Source organism: Lynx rufus, unplaced genomic scaffold (assembly GCF_022079265.1).
Source record: "Lynx rufus isolate CCGP_SWC_20201006 ecotype Redwood Valley unplaced genomic scaffold, mLynRuf1.p SCAF_25, whole genome shotgun sequence".
Taxonomy (NCBI): domain Eukaryota; kingdom Metazoa; phylum Chordata; class Mammalia; order Carnivora; family Felidae; genus Lynx; species Lynx rufus.
The window spans coordinates 17,433,095-17,449,433 of record NW_025814840.1 but is presented as its reverse complement, the minus strand read 5'-3'; the positions used below and the strand labels follow the sequence as shown (position 1 = coordinate 17,449,433).

The window sequence follows — 16,339 nt, the reverse complement described above, 5'->3', positions numbered from 1 at the left end:
TGGTTCAATCCCCGAGAAGTCACCAGGGGACTGTTGGAGCCTTGACCCCTTTCTTCTCTTCTCCACGACGCACCTGAGAAAGCAGGCAGGAAGGTCTCTTCACCCATTTGCAAAGTGGGATACATTTCTATTTTGGTTCTGCTCCTTCCTTCCCTCAAACAGGCCACTGAAAAGCTGCTCTCTCCAACCACTTCCAGAATCATGCTCACCAGACCCCCTCGGGTGGAGCGCTTCATTTTCCAAACCCTATGTCCAAGAAGCTTCTGGAGTGGGACCCACATTTAGAAATGCTAGGACTTATTTCTGAGCAAAGTGAAGGGGGGTGGCTATTACAATGACCAGTTCCTTCTGGAACAGGTTTCTAGAAAGTTTCTAGCATGACCTGCTCTTTCAGCATCAGTTAATAAATATTGCCAAGTTGTTTGGGTCGTCGGTCTCAGCCTAGGGACAGTGATGCCATCAGCTAGGAACATCTGAGGGCACTCACCTGGGCCTGTACTCCCTGTGGCGAGCCCCCCCAGATGGTTCCCCAGCTGGAGCCACCGTTGAGGGCAGGCGCATCTCAGCAATGACCCAGGGAACTTGGAAAGGACAAGGTTTATTGCTCACAGGTTCTGGAGGATACACAGCACCCCTGGAGTCACACAGCAATATCTTGAGGGGAGAGAGAGAGAGAGAGAGAGAGAGAGAGCGTGCACACAGGCCTGGGGTTCTGCCTTTATTGGGGTCGAGGGTAGGAGCCTAGAGTTTCAAAAGGGTCACTATTAGTGAATTAAAATGCTTGAAGGCAAAGGAAGCAGTGGGTCAAATGGACTACCGGAGCTTTCTAAAAAAAGGGGCAACCTCATGGGTGGGGTAGCTGGGCTTTTTATCTAGCCATGTCGCTCGCGATGTGTTTATTTGAGATGAGGATCTTTGAAATGGATGCCTCGACAGTCCAGAACGCAATGTCAGGCACTTACAATCACCAAAGCCAATGGTCAAGTGCTTACCTTACCCAAGTCTGCCCTCCATTTTGTACACCCGACTTTCTGCCGCCTCCCCTTTGCAGCGTCTTAGCAAAAAATTAGACCGTATCAGATACTTCTAAGAAAAAATTTCCCGTTGCTGCCCTTTTCGCCATCAGGGCGACGTTCTAGAGGCATTCGAGGGATCGCAGAGAATTCTGTATTTGAGCTAGATGCACCCCCCACTGAGGACCGACCTGAGAAAACAAGATGGAGTCAGCGGTGACTTCGTGGCCTCCGGTTTTATCTCGTGTTTCGTGGCATGGAGTTGGACTGGTGGCGGGCGTTGAGAATACTCTCGGTTCTCAAGTCTGGCTGGGTTTCCCGAGCTGATTACAAAAGGCGTGGTTCTTTCCCATCAGCTAAATAGAGAGAGAGGGAGACTCAGAATCCGAAGCAGGCTCCAGGCTCCGAGCCGTCAGCACAGAGCCTGACGTGGGGCTCGAACTCATGAACCGTGAGATCATGACCTGAGCCGAAGTCGGATGCTTAACCGACTGAGCCACCCAGGGGCCTCCAAACAAAGTACTTTCGTCTGCTGTGATCTTGAGCATACACACCAGCTCTGTAGCTCAGTAACTGAAGAACCACAGTGATCTCTACTGCCATTGGCCTCGTGCTCTTGAGAGGATCTTAAACAATTTAAAAAAAAAAATTTTTTTTTCAACGTTTATTTATTTTTGGGACAGAGAGAGACAGAGCATGAACGGGGGAGGGGCAGAGAGAGAGGGAGACACAGAATCGGAAACAGGCTCCAGGCTCCGAGCCATCAGCCCAGAGCCTGACGCGGGGCTCGAACTCACGGACCGCGAGATCGTGACCTGAGCTGAGGTCGGACGCTTAACCGACTGCGCCACCCAGGCGCCCCGGATCTTAAACAATTTAAAAAGTTCTGAAAGGGTTCTCTTGTGCATGCCCAGGGGATGGCCGGGACCCCAACTGGGTCAGGAGTCTGGCCTCCTTGGTTGCTCTTATCTGCAAAGTCCCACTAATTTAAATTAGTCCTTCCAGACTCTTCCCTGAAGAGCCTTCACAAGGACTCAGTCTGCAGTTCCTAATGCTACAGGCAGCGGCCAGTTCTGCCCACCCCCCAATCTGGGCTCCATTTTAATGTTTGATTATGGGTCTTCCCTCTGAATTTTTAGCAGTTTTTCTTGGGGAGTGCTTCGAGTTTCCTCTGTAAGATTGGATTCTTCCAAATGTTTTCGTCTCACTAAAAGCTGAAGCCCCCTCCTGCTGCCAATATTATTGCTTTCCAAACACTATCGGTTCCCCTAAATATGTGAACAGCAAAATAAACCTTTCCATTAGTTTTCCTCTTTTCCCCAAACATAGGCACGTACACACACAGCCCAACCCTCACTTCATAAATACCCCTTGCGAAAGTGCATCCAGGAAACAGGGGGTGGTAGCTGGTAGTTTCTTTTACTTCTAGAAGTCCAGGATTCACGAGTTCTCCTTGGCTGATGGCTACACAGCCTCCCTCTCATTTTCGTGCTGGGCAGGGTCTGAGTGATAGGGGAGAGAGAGGGAGGTCAACGCAGGGGGTCTGCAGACCCTGTGACACATAAACATCATGGAAAAAGAAGGGCTTCAATGGGCCGGAGCCTTCCAAGCCCTCTGGGCCCCTGTTAGTGCTACAGATCCCAGGGAGGAAGTGAATCCACAAGTGAGTCGGTGTGTTTTCTGCCCCCCTCCCCCCCCACCCAGGGACATGGATGGAGATGTGAACATTGACCTTCCCGAGGTGAGCCTTCTCATGTTACTCTGGAGGGTGGGATTCAGTGTCTGTCCTGAAAGCTGCCTTCAGTCACAGCATCATTCAAAACTTTGGAGTTTGGGGAGTGTCTTATCTGCGATCAGGTAAGTACCTCGATTCTAACCTCCTGGAGAAGAGGTTAAGTACCTTCTAAGTCTTTCGTATCCCACCAGGACCAGGCACGGGGACGAGGTAGGTGCCCGGAAGGAAGCTCTGTTTGGACCGATCTTTCTCTGTGCTGACCAACTCGCTCTGTTCCCTGAGAGGTGGCTGCTGCCTCCAAAGGGGATGAATTATCTTTAAAGCGCATTCAATTTAAGAAAAATAAGCGATAAGAGGAAAACGAGAGTAGTTGGTGGATTCTTTTACAGCGGACTTAGGGCAACACATTACTTCTTCCTGACGATACGTGTGTGGGGAGGGGGAGAGGGAGGGGCGGGTTTTATACTTGTCCAAGGGCTCTGAGACTTTCGAGAGGTGCTGAGGTATAGCCGGAACAGTCTGACGCTTCCCAAGTCAGCTCGGATCCGCACAGGACAAAACACCCAAAACATTTACTGAGCTCTTTCCACGCACGAGGCCCTGGGCTCCCGGCTAGAGACAGACTCCTGCCCTCAAAGAGTTTACCATCTGTCAACACAGATGGTGAAGCAAGTAAGAGTCAAGCAGTCAAGAGTGGTGAGGGTCAGACAGGGGGCTGTGACCACCCTGGCCGGGACCCCAACTCGGTCAGGATTCTGGCCTCCTTTGTCGCTCTTACCTGCAAAGTCCCACTAATTAGTCCTTCCAGACTCTCCCTCTCAAGAGCCGTCGCAAGGAATCAGGCTGCCGTTCCTAATGCCACAGACGGTGGCCAGTTCTGTCCCCCACCCCCACCCCGCCCCACACAGCAGCGAGGTCCCAGCGTATCCCACGGACCACACCGTCTCCAGGGCGGGCCTCTTTTTCTCTTGCTATCTCTTTGGGAAAGCAAATGCCAAGTTCCTTTCTCGTGGGGCCCAATGTGAGTTCCTCTGGTTGCTTTTTTAGCCTCCGAAGCCGACTCCAGCTGGCCAGGAGACAGAGGAGCAACTGCAGTTCCGGGCCCTGTTTGAACAAGTTGCCGGCAAGGTAGGGCTGGCCGCAAGCTGCATTTGGCCTTGATCCTCTGCAGAGCTCAGGGGCCTGGTTTCCTCTGCCCAGGGATGCAGTAGGGTGCTGGTCAGCAACGCCTCCCGGGGGCCTGGCGGACCTAGTTCCAACGTGAGGCCAGCCCGGGTCACTTGGAAGACCAGCCCCAGTCCCTTGAGAGGCTCTCAGGACCGCCTCCCCCACCGCACTCTCACGCCGGTCTGCCACTGTCCGTGGGGTAATAGCACCCAAAGGAGCTCAGCCCGGCCCAGAGGCGTTCTGTGAAAGGCTAGAGAAAGCTTGGAAGATGTGCCTCGTTGAACTCTACCCGTAGACCACCGCCATTAAAATGTTCTCTCTGCTCCGGGGGAGGGTGGTGCTGCTTGGACGTCACCGTTAAATTACAAACATGATTTCTGTCCAGTGGCATCAGCAGCGTGGCCAGGTTTGGCAGTCGGGCCGGGGCCAGCCACTGGGGAAGGAGAGGATCTGTCCCTCACCTCCCGCTCTCTGACCCCGACCCCATCCCTGCCCCCTCAGTACTTAGCTTGTTTGTTGGGGGCCCTGGGTATCTCCTGGCCCCGCCTCCTCCGTTCTCCTAGAAACTGTCCCCACCTGTGTTCCCTGGTAGCCATAAATAGAGTTAACCATTTCATGGCCGGTGCTAATGACCTCATTAGCTTCCTGCCCCAATGGGGCTCCTCAATCGTAAAACCCGTGTGACCCCTGCCCCTGGGGTCGAAGCCCTAACAGTGGGATTTCAAGCAGTGCCATAAACGAGAGGTCAGGGAGGCCTGGGGACAACAGTCTGGGTGGAGAAAAGTGGGGGCCCGTGCAGGCAAAGCGGCCATCTGTTCTCCTTCCGGGGCTGATTGGCCGGGTGGGGAAGGGAGTGAATGGTTAACTTCGGGCATCTGATGCCATCCGGAGGACAGGCCTGGGTGAGCAACCCCTCCTAGCGTAGGAGGGACAGAAGTTGCTGGAACTGGAGATCCGGGTTGGAAAGGGAAGTGAGGAATGTTGCAGGAGATTCTCTCAAACTGTATTGACGACCAAAAAACAGCTGGGCCTCAGAAGCTCCGGGGTGGAACCTGGGCAGGTGTGTGCGGAAGTAACTTCACAGGTGATTGTTTCGCATGCTGGTTCAAAACCCTGGACAGAAGGAGCCCTAAGTCCACGCTGCTCAGTCACGTACAGACACATCGCCTGAGCATCCTGGGAAAATGCAGATTTCCTCACCAGGAGGTCAGGGGCGGGGCCTGGACCTCCCCATCTCTAACCAGCTTCTCAGTGTCCTCGAGGCCGAGATTTAGCGCACTGAGCAGACGGCCTTAGAGAAGCGGTTCTGAAATTCACCCTGGAGGTTTTGAAAACAATCCATGGGAATAATCCATGCCCGCATTTCTAATACTCTCCAGGCGGTTCTGCTGCACAGAGGCTTGGAGAACCAGACATAAATGTGCTCTGACATAAGCACCTGGGAACTTCAGCTCAGTGGGGAAGCTTGCCTTGTGGGGCCCAGCCTTCCCGTCCTTTCTGGGTTGGCCATAGTCCCTGAGAAGTTCAGCGGGCTGCAGTCACTCACGACGTGGGCACACGGGCCCGTGGCAAGGTCCTTGAGGGCCGGGCTATTGCTTGAGCCAAATCAAGCTCAGAACTGGAAGCAGCTAACAAAGAAGGTGCTATGGGCCATCAAAAGCAATTGTCTCCCCTCCCACAGGACATGGAGGTAACTGCAGAGAAACTGGAATATGTTTTAAACGCTGTGCTGCGAAAGAGTAAGTGCTCATACCCACCACCCACCGGGGACCCCAGGGCTCCTATGGAGGGGACGTGTGACCTGTGACTGCATACCTCCTGGGTCCCCTCCAGCTCTCCCAGGTTCCCTGCTTTCCAGGGCTGGCCTTAGGTAGACTTTAAAAATAGCTTTTGTTGTTTCTTTCCTGATTACAAAAACGAAGCCCGTTATGGCAGAAAATTCTAAAATATTCAGAAAAGCCCCAAGACAATGACCAAAGCCACCAATAATCAACTGCCCATAAATAACCACTATTAAGATACGTGTGTGTATCTTCATGTATGTGTCGTCTGTATCTCTCAGTGTGTGGATATATGTGCACACACATAATTGTCATTAAGTGATAGATCCAATTTTCATTTATTTTTTATTTTTTTAATGTTTATTTATTTTTGAAAGAGAGAGAGAGAGAGACAGAGCGCGAGTGGGGAAGGGGGCAGAGAGAGAGGGGGACACAGAATCCGAAGCAGGCTCCGGGCTCTGAGCTGTCAGCGCAGATGCGGGGCTCGAACTCGTGAACCTCGAGATCATGACCTGAGCCGAAGTCGGATGCTCAACCGACTCAGCCACCCAGGCGCCCCTTGACAATTTTATTTTTTAATGTCACAGCTTTGAGATATAATTCACCTGCTATACAATTCACCCCCGACATGTTTTAGGATGTTCGGAAAATTGTGCAACCTCCACCAAGTTTAGAACGTTCCATCATTCCAAGAAGAAACCCTGTACCCAGTAGCTGTCACTCCCCATCGCCCCCATCCCATGGCAACCACCTATCTACTTTCTGTCTCTGTTAGGCTGGCCTATTCTGGACTTTTCATATAAAAAGAATCATGTGGGACGCCTGGGTGGCTCAGTCGGTTAAGCATCTGACCACTCTTGATCTCAGCTCAGGTCTTGATCTGAGGGTCGTGAGTTCAAGCCCTGTGTCGGGCTCCACTATGGGCATGAAGGCTACTTAGGAAAAAAAAAAATCATGTAATAGGGAGTACTTTTTCATGGGCTTCTTTACTTAGCATCACATTCACAAAATCTATCCACGTTGTAGTATTTATCAGGATCACTGCATCCCTTTTGGGGCCAGATAATGTTTCGTTGTAAGAATATACCAGGTGTCGTTTATTCCTCACAGGGAGACATTTGCATTGTTGCCCCTTTCTGTTCTAAATGTTTGCCATTATTAATGACCAAATGATAAAAAAAAAAATCTTAATTTGTAATTCTTTGCTTGGGAGTCTTTTTTTTTTTTAACGTTTATTTATTTTTGAGACAGAGAGAGCATGAGCGGGGGAGGGTCAGAGAGAGAGGGAGACACAGAATCTGAAACAGGCTCCAGGCTCTGAGCTGTGAGCACAGAGCCCGACGCGGGGCTCGAACTCACGGACCGTGAGATCGTGACCTGAGCCGAAGTCGGACGTTTAACCGACTGAGCCACCCAGGCGCCCCTGTTTGGGAGTCTTAAAACTAGGATAAGGAATGGAAAGATACTCCCATTTTTAAGGCATCTTTTTTATATTTAGCAAATTTTCCTCACAAAGGGCCCTGTCAGTTTCCACTGTCACCAGCATCCTGGGAGTGACCACGTGTCCCCCTCACCAGCCCCAGATCTGACCACCCCGTAGGACTTCCAGCAGCTGGAAATAGGTTTATCTTATCACACGTCCCATGAATTCTGCTTTCGTGTGTGATTTCAGAAAAGGACGTCAAATTCAAGGAGCTCAGCCCGATTTCCTGTAAAAACATCATTTCTCTAATGGACGTATCCTTCCAAATTCATGGGCAGAAATAGCCGTGCTTTCCTGCGGTGCGGACCTTTCTAGAATGTGGCCTCCTTCACGGGTAGGATAGGCGTCTCCTCGGGGAACAACCCAAGATGGCCGCCCCTAGAATTGGAACCGAATCAAGAGGCCCGAACTGGCCAGTGGGGGGAAGGTTTTGAAGGGACTTGGGGATCTTGTTACCACTTTGGGGTCCTCTCTAAGAGAATAAAGGGAGTTTTTTTTATAATGTGCTTTTTCGAGCCTTCTGGTGCCCTCCCCATCTCACCCCTGCAGTTTTCATTCTTCAGAGATGCATGGTTTGTAATTAAGCCACCTCCCTAAGAGCCCTGGATCTGTGTCCCCAGTCCCCCGGGGCCAGCCCCTTGCCCCTTCATCTCTGGAGTCCTACGAGGCACCGGGTTGAAACCCGGCTCACCTGCCTTCTTCCCTTCCTTCCTTAATACTCTCGGCACAGACCAGCGGCAACGGGAAGCTGGAGTTCGCGGAGTTCAAAGTGTTCTGGGACAAGCTGCAGAAGTGGACAGTAAGTAACCCGGCCGGGGCCTGGCCTCTGGGGTTTGCGCGAGCCTAGAGCAGGAGGGGTTTCTAAACGGTCAAGGTGCTGCCGGCCAGGAGAGGGCAGAAGGGAAATAATTATGGTGGAATTTCCATTCCCAAGATCACGTCTCAGGCTTAGCAAAGTACCACAGCGCTGGCGCCCAAATTGAAAAGGGAAATCACAGGGACCCGCCTGTTTTGAAGGCCTCGCCCGACCCTGTGAGGAGTCTGTCCTCCCGCACGGGCTGTCGCTGGCTGGCGCCCCTGGGTGCCCTCTGGTTCTCAATGCCTCTGTCCTCCCTGTAGAACCTGTTCCTTCAGTTCGATGCTGACAAGTCTGGCACCATGTCCTCCTATGAGCTGCGGACTGCCCTGAAAGCCACAGGTAAAGAAAAGCCTAGAAGAGACTAGAAGCCACTTGCTTCTGGTGCCCTAGAGGGTGGCCGGTCTTTAACCTGAGTTCATGCTTCTTTTTTTTTTTTTTTTTAATGTTTATTTATTTTTGAGACAGAGACAGACAGAGCATGAACGGGGGAGGGTCAGAGAGAGAGGGAGACACAGAACCCAAAGCGGGCTCCGGGCTCCGAGCTGTCGGCACAGAGCCCCACGCGGGGCTCGAACTCACGAACCGTGAGATCGTGACCTGAGCCGAAGTCGGAGGCTCACCCGACTGAGCCACCCAGGCGCCCCTGAGTTCATGCTTCTTAAGAGCACAGCCCTGTCAGTGCCGCAGGCAGGCCTTGGGCTCAGGACTTGCTCCCGCACACCGGGACCCGTGTTTTAAACTGCTGTGCAATATCGGAGTCTTTCAAATGTACCCAGTAGGGCTGAACTTAGCCTCACCCCCTCTCTCAGCCTCTGGCCGAGCTTCCTGGCCAAGCGGGGGTACGTGTGGCCCTTTGGTGGCAGGCCGTGGTGCTTCCAAGCCTCTAATTGCACTCTAGGACAGTGATTATCATGGATGATCCCGTGGTTGGGGGTCAGGGAGGAGCTCACAGATTTCCTCCGCCATCTGCCACCCTGTCCCTGGCTTTGTCACCAGCAGACTGAATCCAAACCAGATGATTCAGTCCTAACATCTACGAGCTCCCTACATAAAGGGCGGGATCCAGGGGGCGTCTCTCATCCCCCCACAGTCCCCACCAAGGCGGTCTGAGTGTCTGGGGTTGGCCGTCCTTTGCACGTAGCCGTGGCCTTGAGGCCACTGCAGCCCACAGCCCCTGCCAAGCTGCGTGGTGCTTCTCACAGAGCATGCCTCACAGACAGGCCCCCGAGGCCCTGCCAGAGTTCTTAATGTGGTTCCCTCCCAGGTAAACCAAACATCCAGAAACATCGTCAGCTAGTGGACACACGCAGTGTCTGAGGACGGTGGCCCCCTGCTGGGCCTGAGAACCCGCACTTTGCGGACAGAGCGCTGGGTGCTTCCCGAAGGTGCGCCCGTGGGGCCCGGCCTTTGACCGGCTGGGGTCTCCTCGCTCTTCCCCGCAGGCTTCCAGCTGAGCAGTCGCCTCCTGCAGCTGATTGTCCTCAGGTACACAGACGAGAACCTCCAGCTCGGCTTTGATGACTTCCTCAACTGCCTGGTCCGGCTGGAGAACGCGAGCCGTGAGTGTCGTCGGGGCTGCGCCCCCTGGGCCCCCAGGAGGGGGGCCACGACCCCTGGGCTCCCTTCCAGGAGCTGGTGAGAGATAACCTGCCAGAGATCCTGGCGAGGACAGGCCACAGACGGTTGTCATCGTGTGATCTCTGCGCTGCGTGTGGTTAACTGAGGGGTGGGGGTGGGGGCGTCTTCGTGCACCACCTGTGGGTTATGGGCCCAGCACATTTCCGCTTGCTAAGAGCCATTCTCCTCGCGTGCATTCACAGTGTCCTCGTGGGAGGACAGGGCCACGGGTGGGGGGGGGGCTCCTGCCTCTTATCTGAGGAAGGCCCCATCTGAGGTCAAATCTATCACAGCACACAGAACCAGGGGAGTCCCTCCCCTTCTCCCTCTCCCTCTGTCCCCCTCCCTCCACCCTATCTTTGTGTCTTGTACTCGACATTGTCTTGTCCAAACACTTGTCTGAACGCTGACCCAGTTATCCCAGACAAGAGTCATTACCTCAAGAGATTATGTGCAGGGGGTCCTTAGGCCTTACAGTTTCTCGTCACACTGTCACAAAGTTGAAGCTGAAAGAAACGCATCCGGGGGCTTGTAACCCAGGACCGGGGTGGCTGTCAGGGTTGGGGGAGGGGAGCGAAATGCGCTGACGCACGGGGCCCCGCACCCCTGAGGAGGCCCGCGCTTGGTTTAATGCTTTGACGTCGCCATCTTGAATTTTAATCATTTTTGTACAGGGGGCCCCACGTTTCCATTTTGCGCTGGGCCCCACAGATCAGGGCCCCGTTCTGCTTGGCATTTTCTAAAGGGTGCTCGCTTAGGTGACTTCAAGGCACTCGTTAAACCAAGGCAGGGTCCGTGCTCCTCGGTTCTAGGGCGCTGGGGCTCCCCCCTCGGCTTCTTTTGTGCCACGTAGGTCACAGGTGATTCCCTGCTGAAGCCTGTCTCCACCAGGCTGTCATCCCTGGGAGGGCTGGGCTTAGGAGACAAGCAAGACACTTCTGCTGGGTGATCGTGGTGCTCTGAGAGAGGCAAGCAGGTCCTTGGCCTTGTACGCCAAGCCGGGAGGTTGTGCCTTCTGTAGGCGGTCACCAGCAGCTGGTAAGAGGTGCATTTTAGGAAGGCGCCTCCTGAAAGATCGTCACTTAGTACAATTACGCAGTGGCCAAAACCGACCTAAAAATGATGAGACTTGGTAGCTTCTCTTCTCTCAACTGCCCCTGTCCTGCGTCCCCTTGGGCCGATCCTTCCCAGCAAGGGGTGCTCAACGTGTTCTTACAACGGAGGACTATTAGGGAGAAGGTACGGTTGCCCCAACACCCTCTACTCCGGGATCCTCACGTTAGATTCACCACCTGGAGACCGTTTTTAAAATATCAAGGCTAGGGTTTTACCCCAGGATCATTTAAACTTTTTACTCTAGAAATTTTTACTCATACATAGGTAGAAAGAATGACAATCGGTCCCCATGTGCCCTGCACCAGTGTTTCCAAACTTTGCCACCCGCTACAAAGCCCCTCCCCGCCCCCCGGAAGGGCTAGCATTTTTTGATGACCTGGGAGTGTGGGGGGGACGGACACAATAGGAGAAGGGGATTAAAAGAAAAAATAATGTTTTGTGATGACCAGGCTGCCCGGGAGGCCAACTGAATAGAATCCGGGGGTGACACACAGTGTCAGTATTTATAAAAATTCCCCCAGGGAGTTCTAGGGCCTTATACCAGCCTCAGCAACGATCGTTCTGCTGATCTTTCAGACGTCCTTCTAACGCATCCTTTTTTCCTGAATTATTTAATAACAGACCTCAGAAATTGAGTCCCTTCCCCTGTCGATATCTCTGACAGGCAGGCTCTCAGCGAGCCCTCAACCTCATCTAAGACCTGGCCCCTGCTCAACTTCCGCAGGCCGTCTTTCCACGTTGGCTTGCCGGTCTCGGGAGGTACCCAACTGCCTTGGGCTGTCGGGCCCTGTCTGTTTTGTTCTAGGACAGCCACCCTTCCCCCCTTTTGCTGTATTTCTCAAGTTCCCGGGTGACTCTCGGGGGAAGCTGGGGTTGAGTGGCTCGGCCACTTTGACTAAGATGGGGAGACTGAGGCCCAGAGAGGAAAGTAACCCCCAGGCTATTCAGCGCCTCAGCCATGGCGTCCAGCTTAGAGGGCTCTCTGTCCTACCTTTGCTCCTATGTGTGGGTACAGCTGGGGGCTCATGTTCTTGTAAGGGGCTCATGGAGGCTGAACGGCTCTCAAGACTCAGGCAAAACTTTACGTACGTGTGTTCTTTCTCTGGGGAGGAGGTCCGTAGATTGCAGGGGATCGGTAGCTCCCCAAAAAGTTAGCACAGGGGAGATGTTTGGGGCCCGGGAGCTGGCCGGCTGACTGGCACACTGTAGATGACAACAGGTGCCACCCAATGGTAAGGCCACCAGCTCCGCCATCCCAGGGATTCAAGAGCCTCCCCCAGGCGCAAGAGATCCCCGCGGAGTCAGCCTGAGTCTGGCCTGCTGTTCTAGAAGACCCGTGCTCACCACCAGATGGAGCAGTTCCTCCACCAGCAGCCCGGCAGGCCCCAAGGTCACAGGAAACCCTTGAACCTGTTGAAGGAACCGTCCCCACAATGATGCCTTTCTCATGTCTCTCCCCGTTAGGGGTGTTCCAGGCGCTCAGTACAAAGAACAAGGAGTTCATTCATCTCAACATAAACGAGGTACGATCCGGCCAGCGCGAGGCAGAGCCCATGCTGTGTAAACGCTTGCTGAATGCGCGACTGAATGTGAAGTTTACACTGAGCCACGGGGGCAGTGACAACAGTAAACTTGCTAATATGTTTAGGGACCCGTCGGTTAGCAGTCCATGCGATCATTGCCATAGCCCTGTGAGCTAAAGATTCATAGCATCCCTGTTTTGCAGAAGTGGAAACTGAGGCATAAAGAGCTTAATCACCTGAACAGAGTGAGCCAGCAAACCTTGACTGCTTCTCTGCCTTCTGTCATACGGGTTCCTCAGCCTGTCTGCCTTCTAGCCTCCAATTTGTTCACTCCCCTTGCTCATGCTGTCCTGCGGGTCTCATGATTCTATGCACACGCGCGCACACACCTCAAAAACCCTGAGAAAGACACAGCTTGTGCCAGTGACAGGGGCTGACCACAGCCAAAGCGATGGAGGGCAGAACACGGATCGGAGTTTCAGAGGCTCGGAAGGGTCGCCCCAGGTGTAGACAGCCCTCTCCCCGCTGCCCAGAGCGTGGTCTGCAGACCCGCAGCGTGGGCATTAACCGAGGCGAGCTGGTTAGGAACAGCAGAGTGCCACGTGGGGACGACAGCCCACGGGACTGCCATAGGCCCCCGAGTTGCTAAAAGACACCATCTGCACTATTCTCGCCACAAAAAAGACATGACCGTTACGTGACCTAAAAGGGGTGTTCGCTAACGCCACCGTGATAATCCCACTGCAATATATAAGCGTATCCAATCAACACGTTGTATGTCCTCCACTCACACGGTGTTCCATGTCAGTTATATGTGGCCAAAATAAATAAAACTAAAAAAAAAAATCACGCAAACAAATAAGAAATGCAGAGGACCAAGCCCCACCCCCGACCTGCTGAGTCAGATCTCGTTTTAGGAGGATCCCCGGGGATTCCTACACGTACTAAGGTTTGCGAGTGCTGGCTGGTCATCCTCCTGCCCCAAGGCAAGGAGGGAGAAAATTATGGAGCGCTTTCCTCCAATGGTTCCCACGATTTTTATTTCCCATTATTTTCCTTTCTCTCCCCGTGTCTTCTGGTCCAGCTCTGTCTTCCCTTGAACTTAACAGTAGCAAAGGAGGCAGCCTGTGTCTCCTTCCCATCCTTGGGCCCTTTCCCCTCCCCTCCCTCTTTCACATTCACACCGCAGACACCCGGCTCCTTTCCAAATTCAACAGCAACTTTGGATTTGGGTTGCATTTTACTGACTATCAAGATGAAGAGGTTGATGGCCGTGTGGGCCGTGCTTTGACGCATTCACCTGCCCTGTGCCTCAGTGTCACCATTTGCAGAGAGATCAAGGACTTAGCCTGAGGATTCCAAAGAAAGATGTGCGTACTCACCCTGGTCCTTTACAAACACAAGAGGGACTCCTAGACAGATTTCTCAGTTTCGTCAGGGTTTGGCCTCTGTTAAGCCAAGGACACTTTCCGCCTGTCCCCAGTGCGGGGGGAGAGTGGGCAGGTGTGGTACTCAATACCCTCTTAGCCAAAGGCCTCGAAGCCAAAGGCCACCAGATGCATGATAGAAGCATCCCGCTGCCTCAGCATCAAGGTGTCATTTCCAAACCGAGCGTCCACGGGTGTGGGGGCTGGAACGAGCTCTGTCTCCTGTCTGCCCTCCCCTCGGCAGACCCAAGCCATCTCGTGTAAGTTCCCGCCTCCGGCCCCTTATTCACCTCCAAGACAACAGGGAGATGTCAAAGATCTTTGAGTCTTCTCCCTCTCTCTCCCTGCAAGCCCATCATCCTCAACTCCGGCTGCACATTAGCATCACCTGGGGGAGATTTCAAAACCCCAGTGGCCTGGCCATGACCCAGACCAAATAAGTCCAAATCTCTCGGGGTGGGGCACAAGCATTGATACATTTTTTTAGAGGGTGGGGGAGGGAGAGAGAGAGAGAGAGAGAGGATGGGAGAGGGGCAGAGGGAGAGGGAGACAGAATCTTAAGTAGGCTCTACACTCAGCACAGAGCCTGAGGTGGGGCTCGATCCCAGAGCCCTAGGACCATGACATGAGCTAAAGTCAAGAGTCAGATGCTTAACCGACCGAGCCACCCAGGCATGCCCAAGCATTGATATTTTTTAAATTTCCCGATGAGTCCAATATACGGCCAAGTTCAAGAGCCACAGTTGGGACCCCCCCCCCATCCACCTAGGTAACAATGGATCCTTGCCCTGCCTGGGTTGGCCCCACCCACAGTTACTCTGCTAAAAGAGCCTGTGCGTCATCCTTCACCCAGCCGCCTTCCCTGACCCTGGCCTCGGCACGTGCTGTGCCCAGGAAGAGGGGCAGAGAGGAGAGAAAACAACGTCCCACACAAGCACGGTCCCCCACGTCACCATGCTGTGATAGGAAAGCTGGGGTGGGGGGCGGGGAGGCAGAGGCAGGATGGAGGAAACGAGAATTGCATGCAACTTCTCCACCAGCTCACTTGTAAAGAGCCCGGATGCTGAGCCCGCAGCCTCCACATGATGGAGGGCCACCTGTGTCCCCACCGAGAGGGGGGGGGGCCCTCATCAAAGAGGAAACGGCTGAGGAGCCTCAGGAAGGCTGCTTTGCCAGAAGAAAGCACACTTCCCTCTCTCTCTCACCGTCTGCACTTGACTTGAGCCAATTCAGAACTCAGGACCTCTGGGAAAACAAAGTGCTGAGGATTCTTTTTTTTTTTTTTTTTTTTTTTTTAATATTTCATGTCGAAGCAGAAGTCCATACTCGCAGGCAAGGCAATCGCATAGCAGAGTTGCCATGGACTCAACAGGCCAGTGCTGGCGGGGACCTAGAGGGATAACTAGCCCTTCTCTTTCTTTCTCCTTTTTGTTCCCAGTTCATCAAGCTGACAATGAACATCTGAGGCTTCCCTGGCAAGGACACACTCTGTCCGGCTGAGTCTTGACTTCTGGACCATGAACTTCAGAACATCTCTTGGTGTAGAGCTCTCCTCTCATGACCCAACCTTCTCCTCCCCCTGCCCCACCATCTTGATCTTGGAAGAATGAAATGGACACAGCTCTGACCTCGGATTTTATGCTATTTCTCTGTACAATCACTTCCCGAAGATGGCTGGTGCCTTACCTTCAGGTTCAGGCATTCCCCCTTCCTTCTCCACCTCTTCCCACTACTAATTATCCAAAGTGTAACTTGGTGCATAGAACCTTGGCTTCAACGGAGCATCCATCATTATACTCAAACATCCGACACAGGACAATGTTTTGGGTTTTGTTTTGTTTTGTTTTTAAGCTTATTTATTTTGAGAGAGAGAATGTGTGTGCATGCACGAGTGGGGAAGGGGCAGAGAGAAAGGGAGAGCAGGCTCCACCCTGTCAGTGAAGAGCCTGATGCGGGCCTTGAACTCACAAACCCTGAGATCACGACCTGAGCCGAAATCGAGAGTCAGACACTTAACCAACTGAGTCACCCAGGCGCCACAGGACAATGTTTTTGTAAGTACGTTGGGGATGAGAAGGGAAAGGTGTGATGTCATAAGTAAGCATTTTCTTCATCCTAGGTGTGTTTGCTTACTGGGGGCAAACATCAGGGAATTCCGGAGGCTTACTTGTAGGAGCGGAACAACACAAAAATCTCTATTTCCTCCTCCAAGAGGTGGTAACTAATTCTCCATCCAGTCCAGACACTCTTTGTGTCTAAAGCTTTTGGGTCAGAAACGCCAAAGGCAGTGTTATTTCTTCTCGGGAGTCCAGATTCAGGTCAGACTGGATTGCATTCATTTCCACTATGATGGGGGAAGAACAGAGTGGAGAAGCCTTGTTTTAGCTCCCTGACCCTGCATAGGAAAATCCCACCAAACTGGATCATGGAAAATAACATGATAAGATGTTGCCTCAGTAAATGCTAGGTCTCGCTTTCTTATTTATATACCTGTGGCAGGTGAGGTGGCATGGAAAGGTGTTCAGAGAGGGAAGGAGGAAGCATGGTTGGGATGAACATGAAGGTAGAAACAAAACCTCATCAAGAGCCCTGCCCCCTGGCTGAAGGTGTCAGGGCAA

General features: G+C 53.0%; 1 protein-coding gene across 3 annotated transcripts in view; it reads left to right on the top strand.

Annotated features, from left to right (window-relative positions):
- Positions 1 to 15,186, top strand: part of CAPN9 (calpain 9) — a 44,362-nt gene extending 29,176 nt beyond the window's left edge. For all 3 annotated transcript variants that reach the window (XM_047088726.1, XM_047088725.1, XM_047088722.1), the window contains 9 exons: positions 2,718 to 2,754; positions 3,796 to 3,876; positions 5,597 to 5,654; positions 7,369 to 7,433; positions 7,910 to 7,978; positions 8,299 to 8,377; positions 9,481 to 9,597; positions 12,236 to 12,294; positions 15,160 to 15,186. In XM_047088726.1, the coding sequence (XP_046944682.1) occupies positions 2,718 to 2,754; positions 3,796 to 3,876; positions 5,597 to 5,654; positions 7,369 to 7,433; positions 7,910 to 7,978; positions 8,299 to 8,377; positions 9,481 to 9,597; positions 12,236 to 12,294; positions 15,160 to 15,186 (592 nt within the window). The remainder of the gene's footprint in view (positions 1 to 2,717; positions 2,755 to 3,795; positions 3,877 to 5,596; positions 5,655 to 7,368; positions 7,434 to 7,909; positions 7,979 to 8,298; positions 8,378 to 9,480; positions 9,598 to 12,235; positions 12,295 to 15,159) is intronic.
- Positions 15,187 to 16,339: the final 1,153 nt, after the last annotated feature.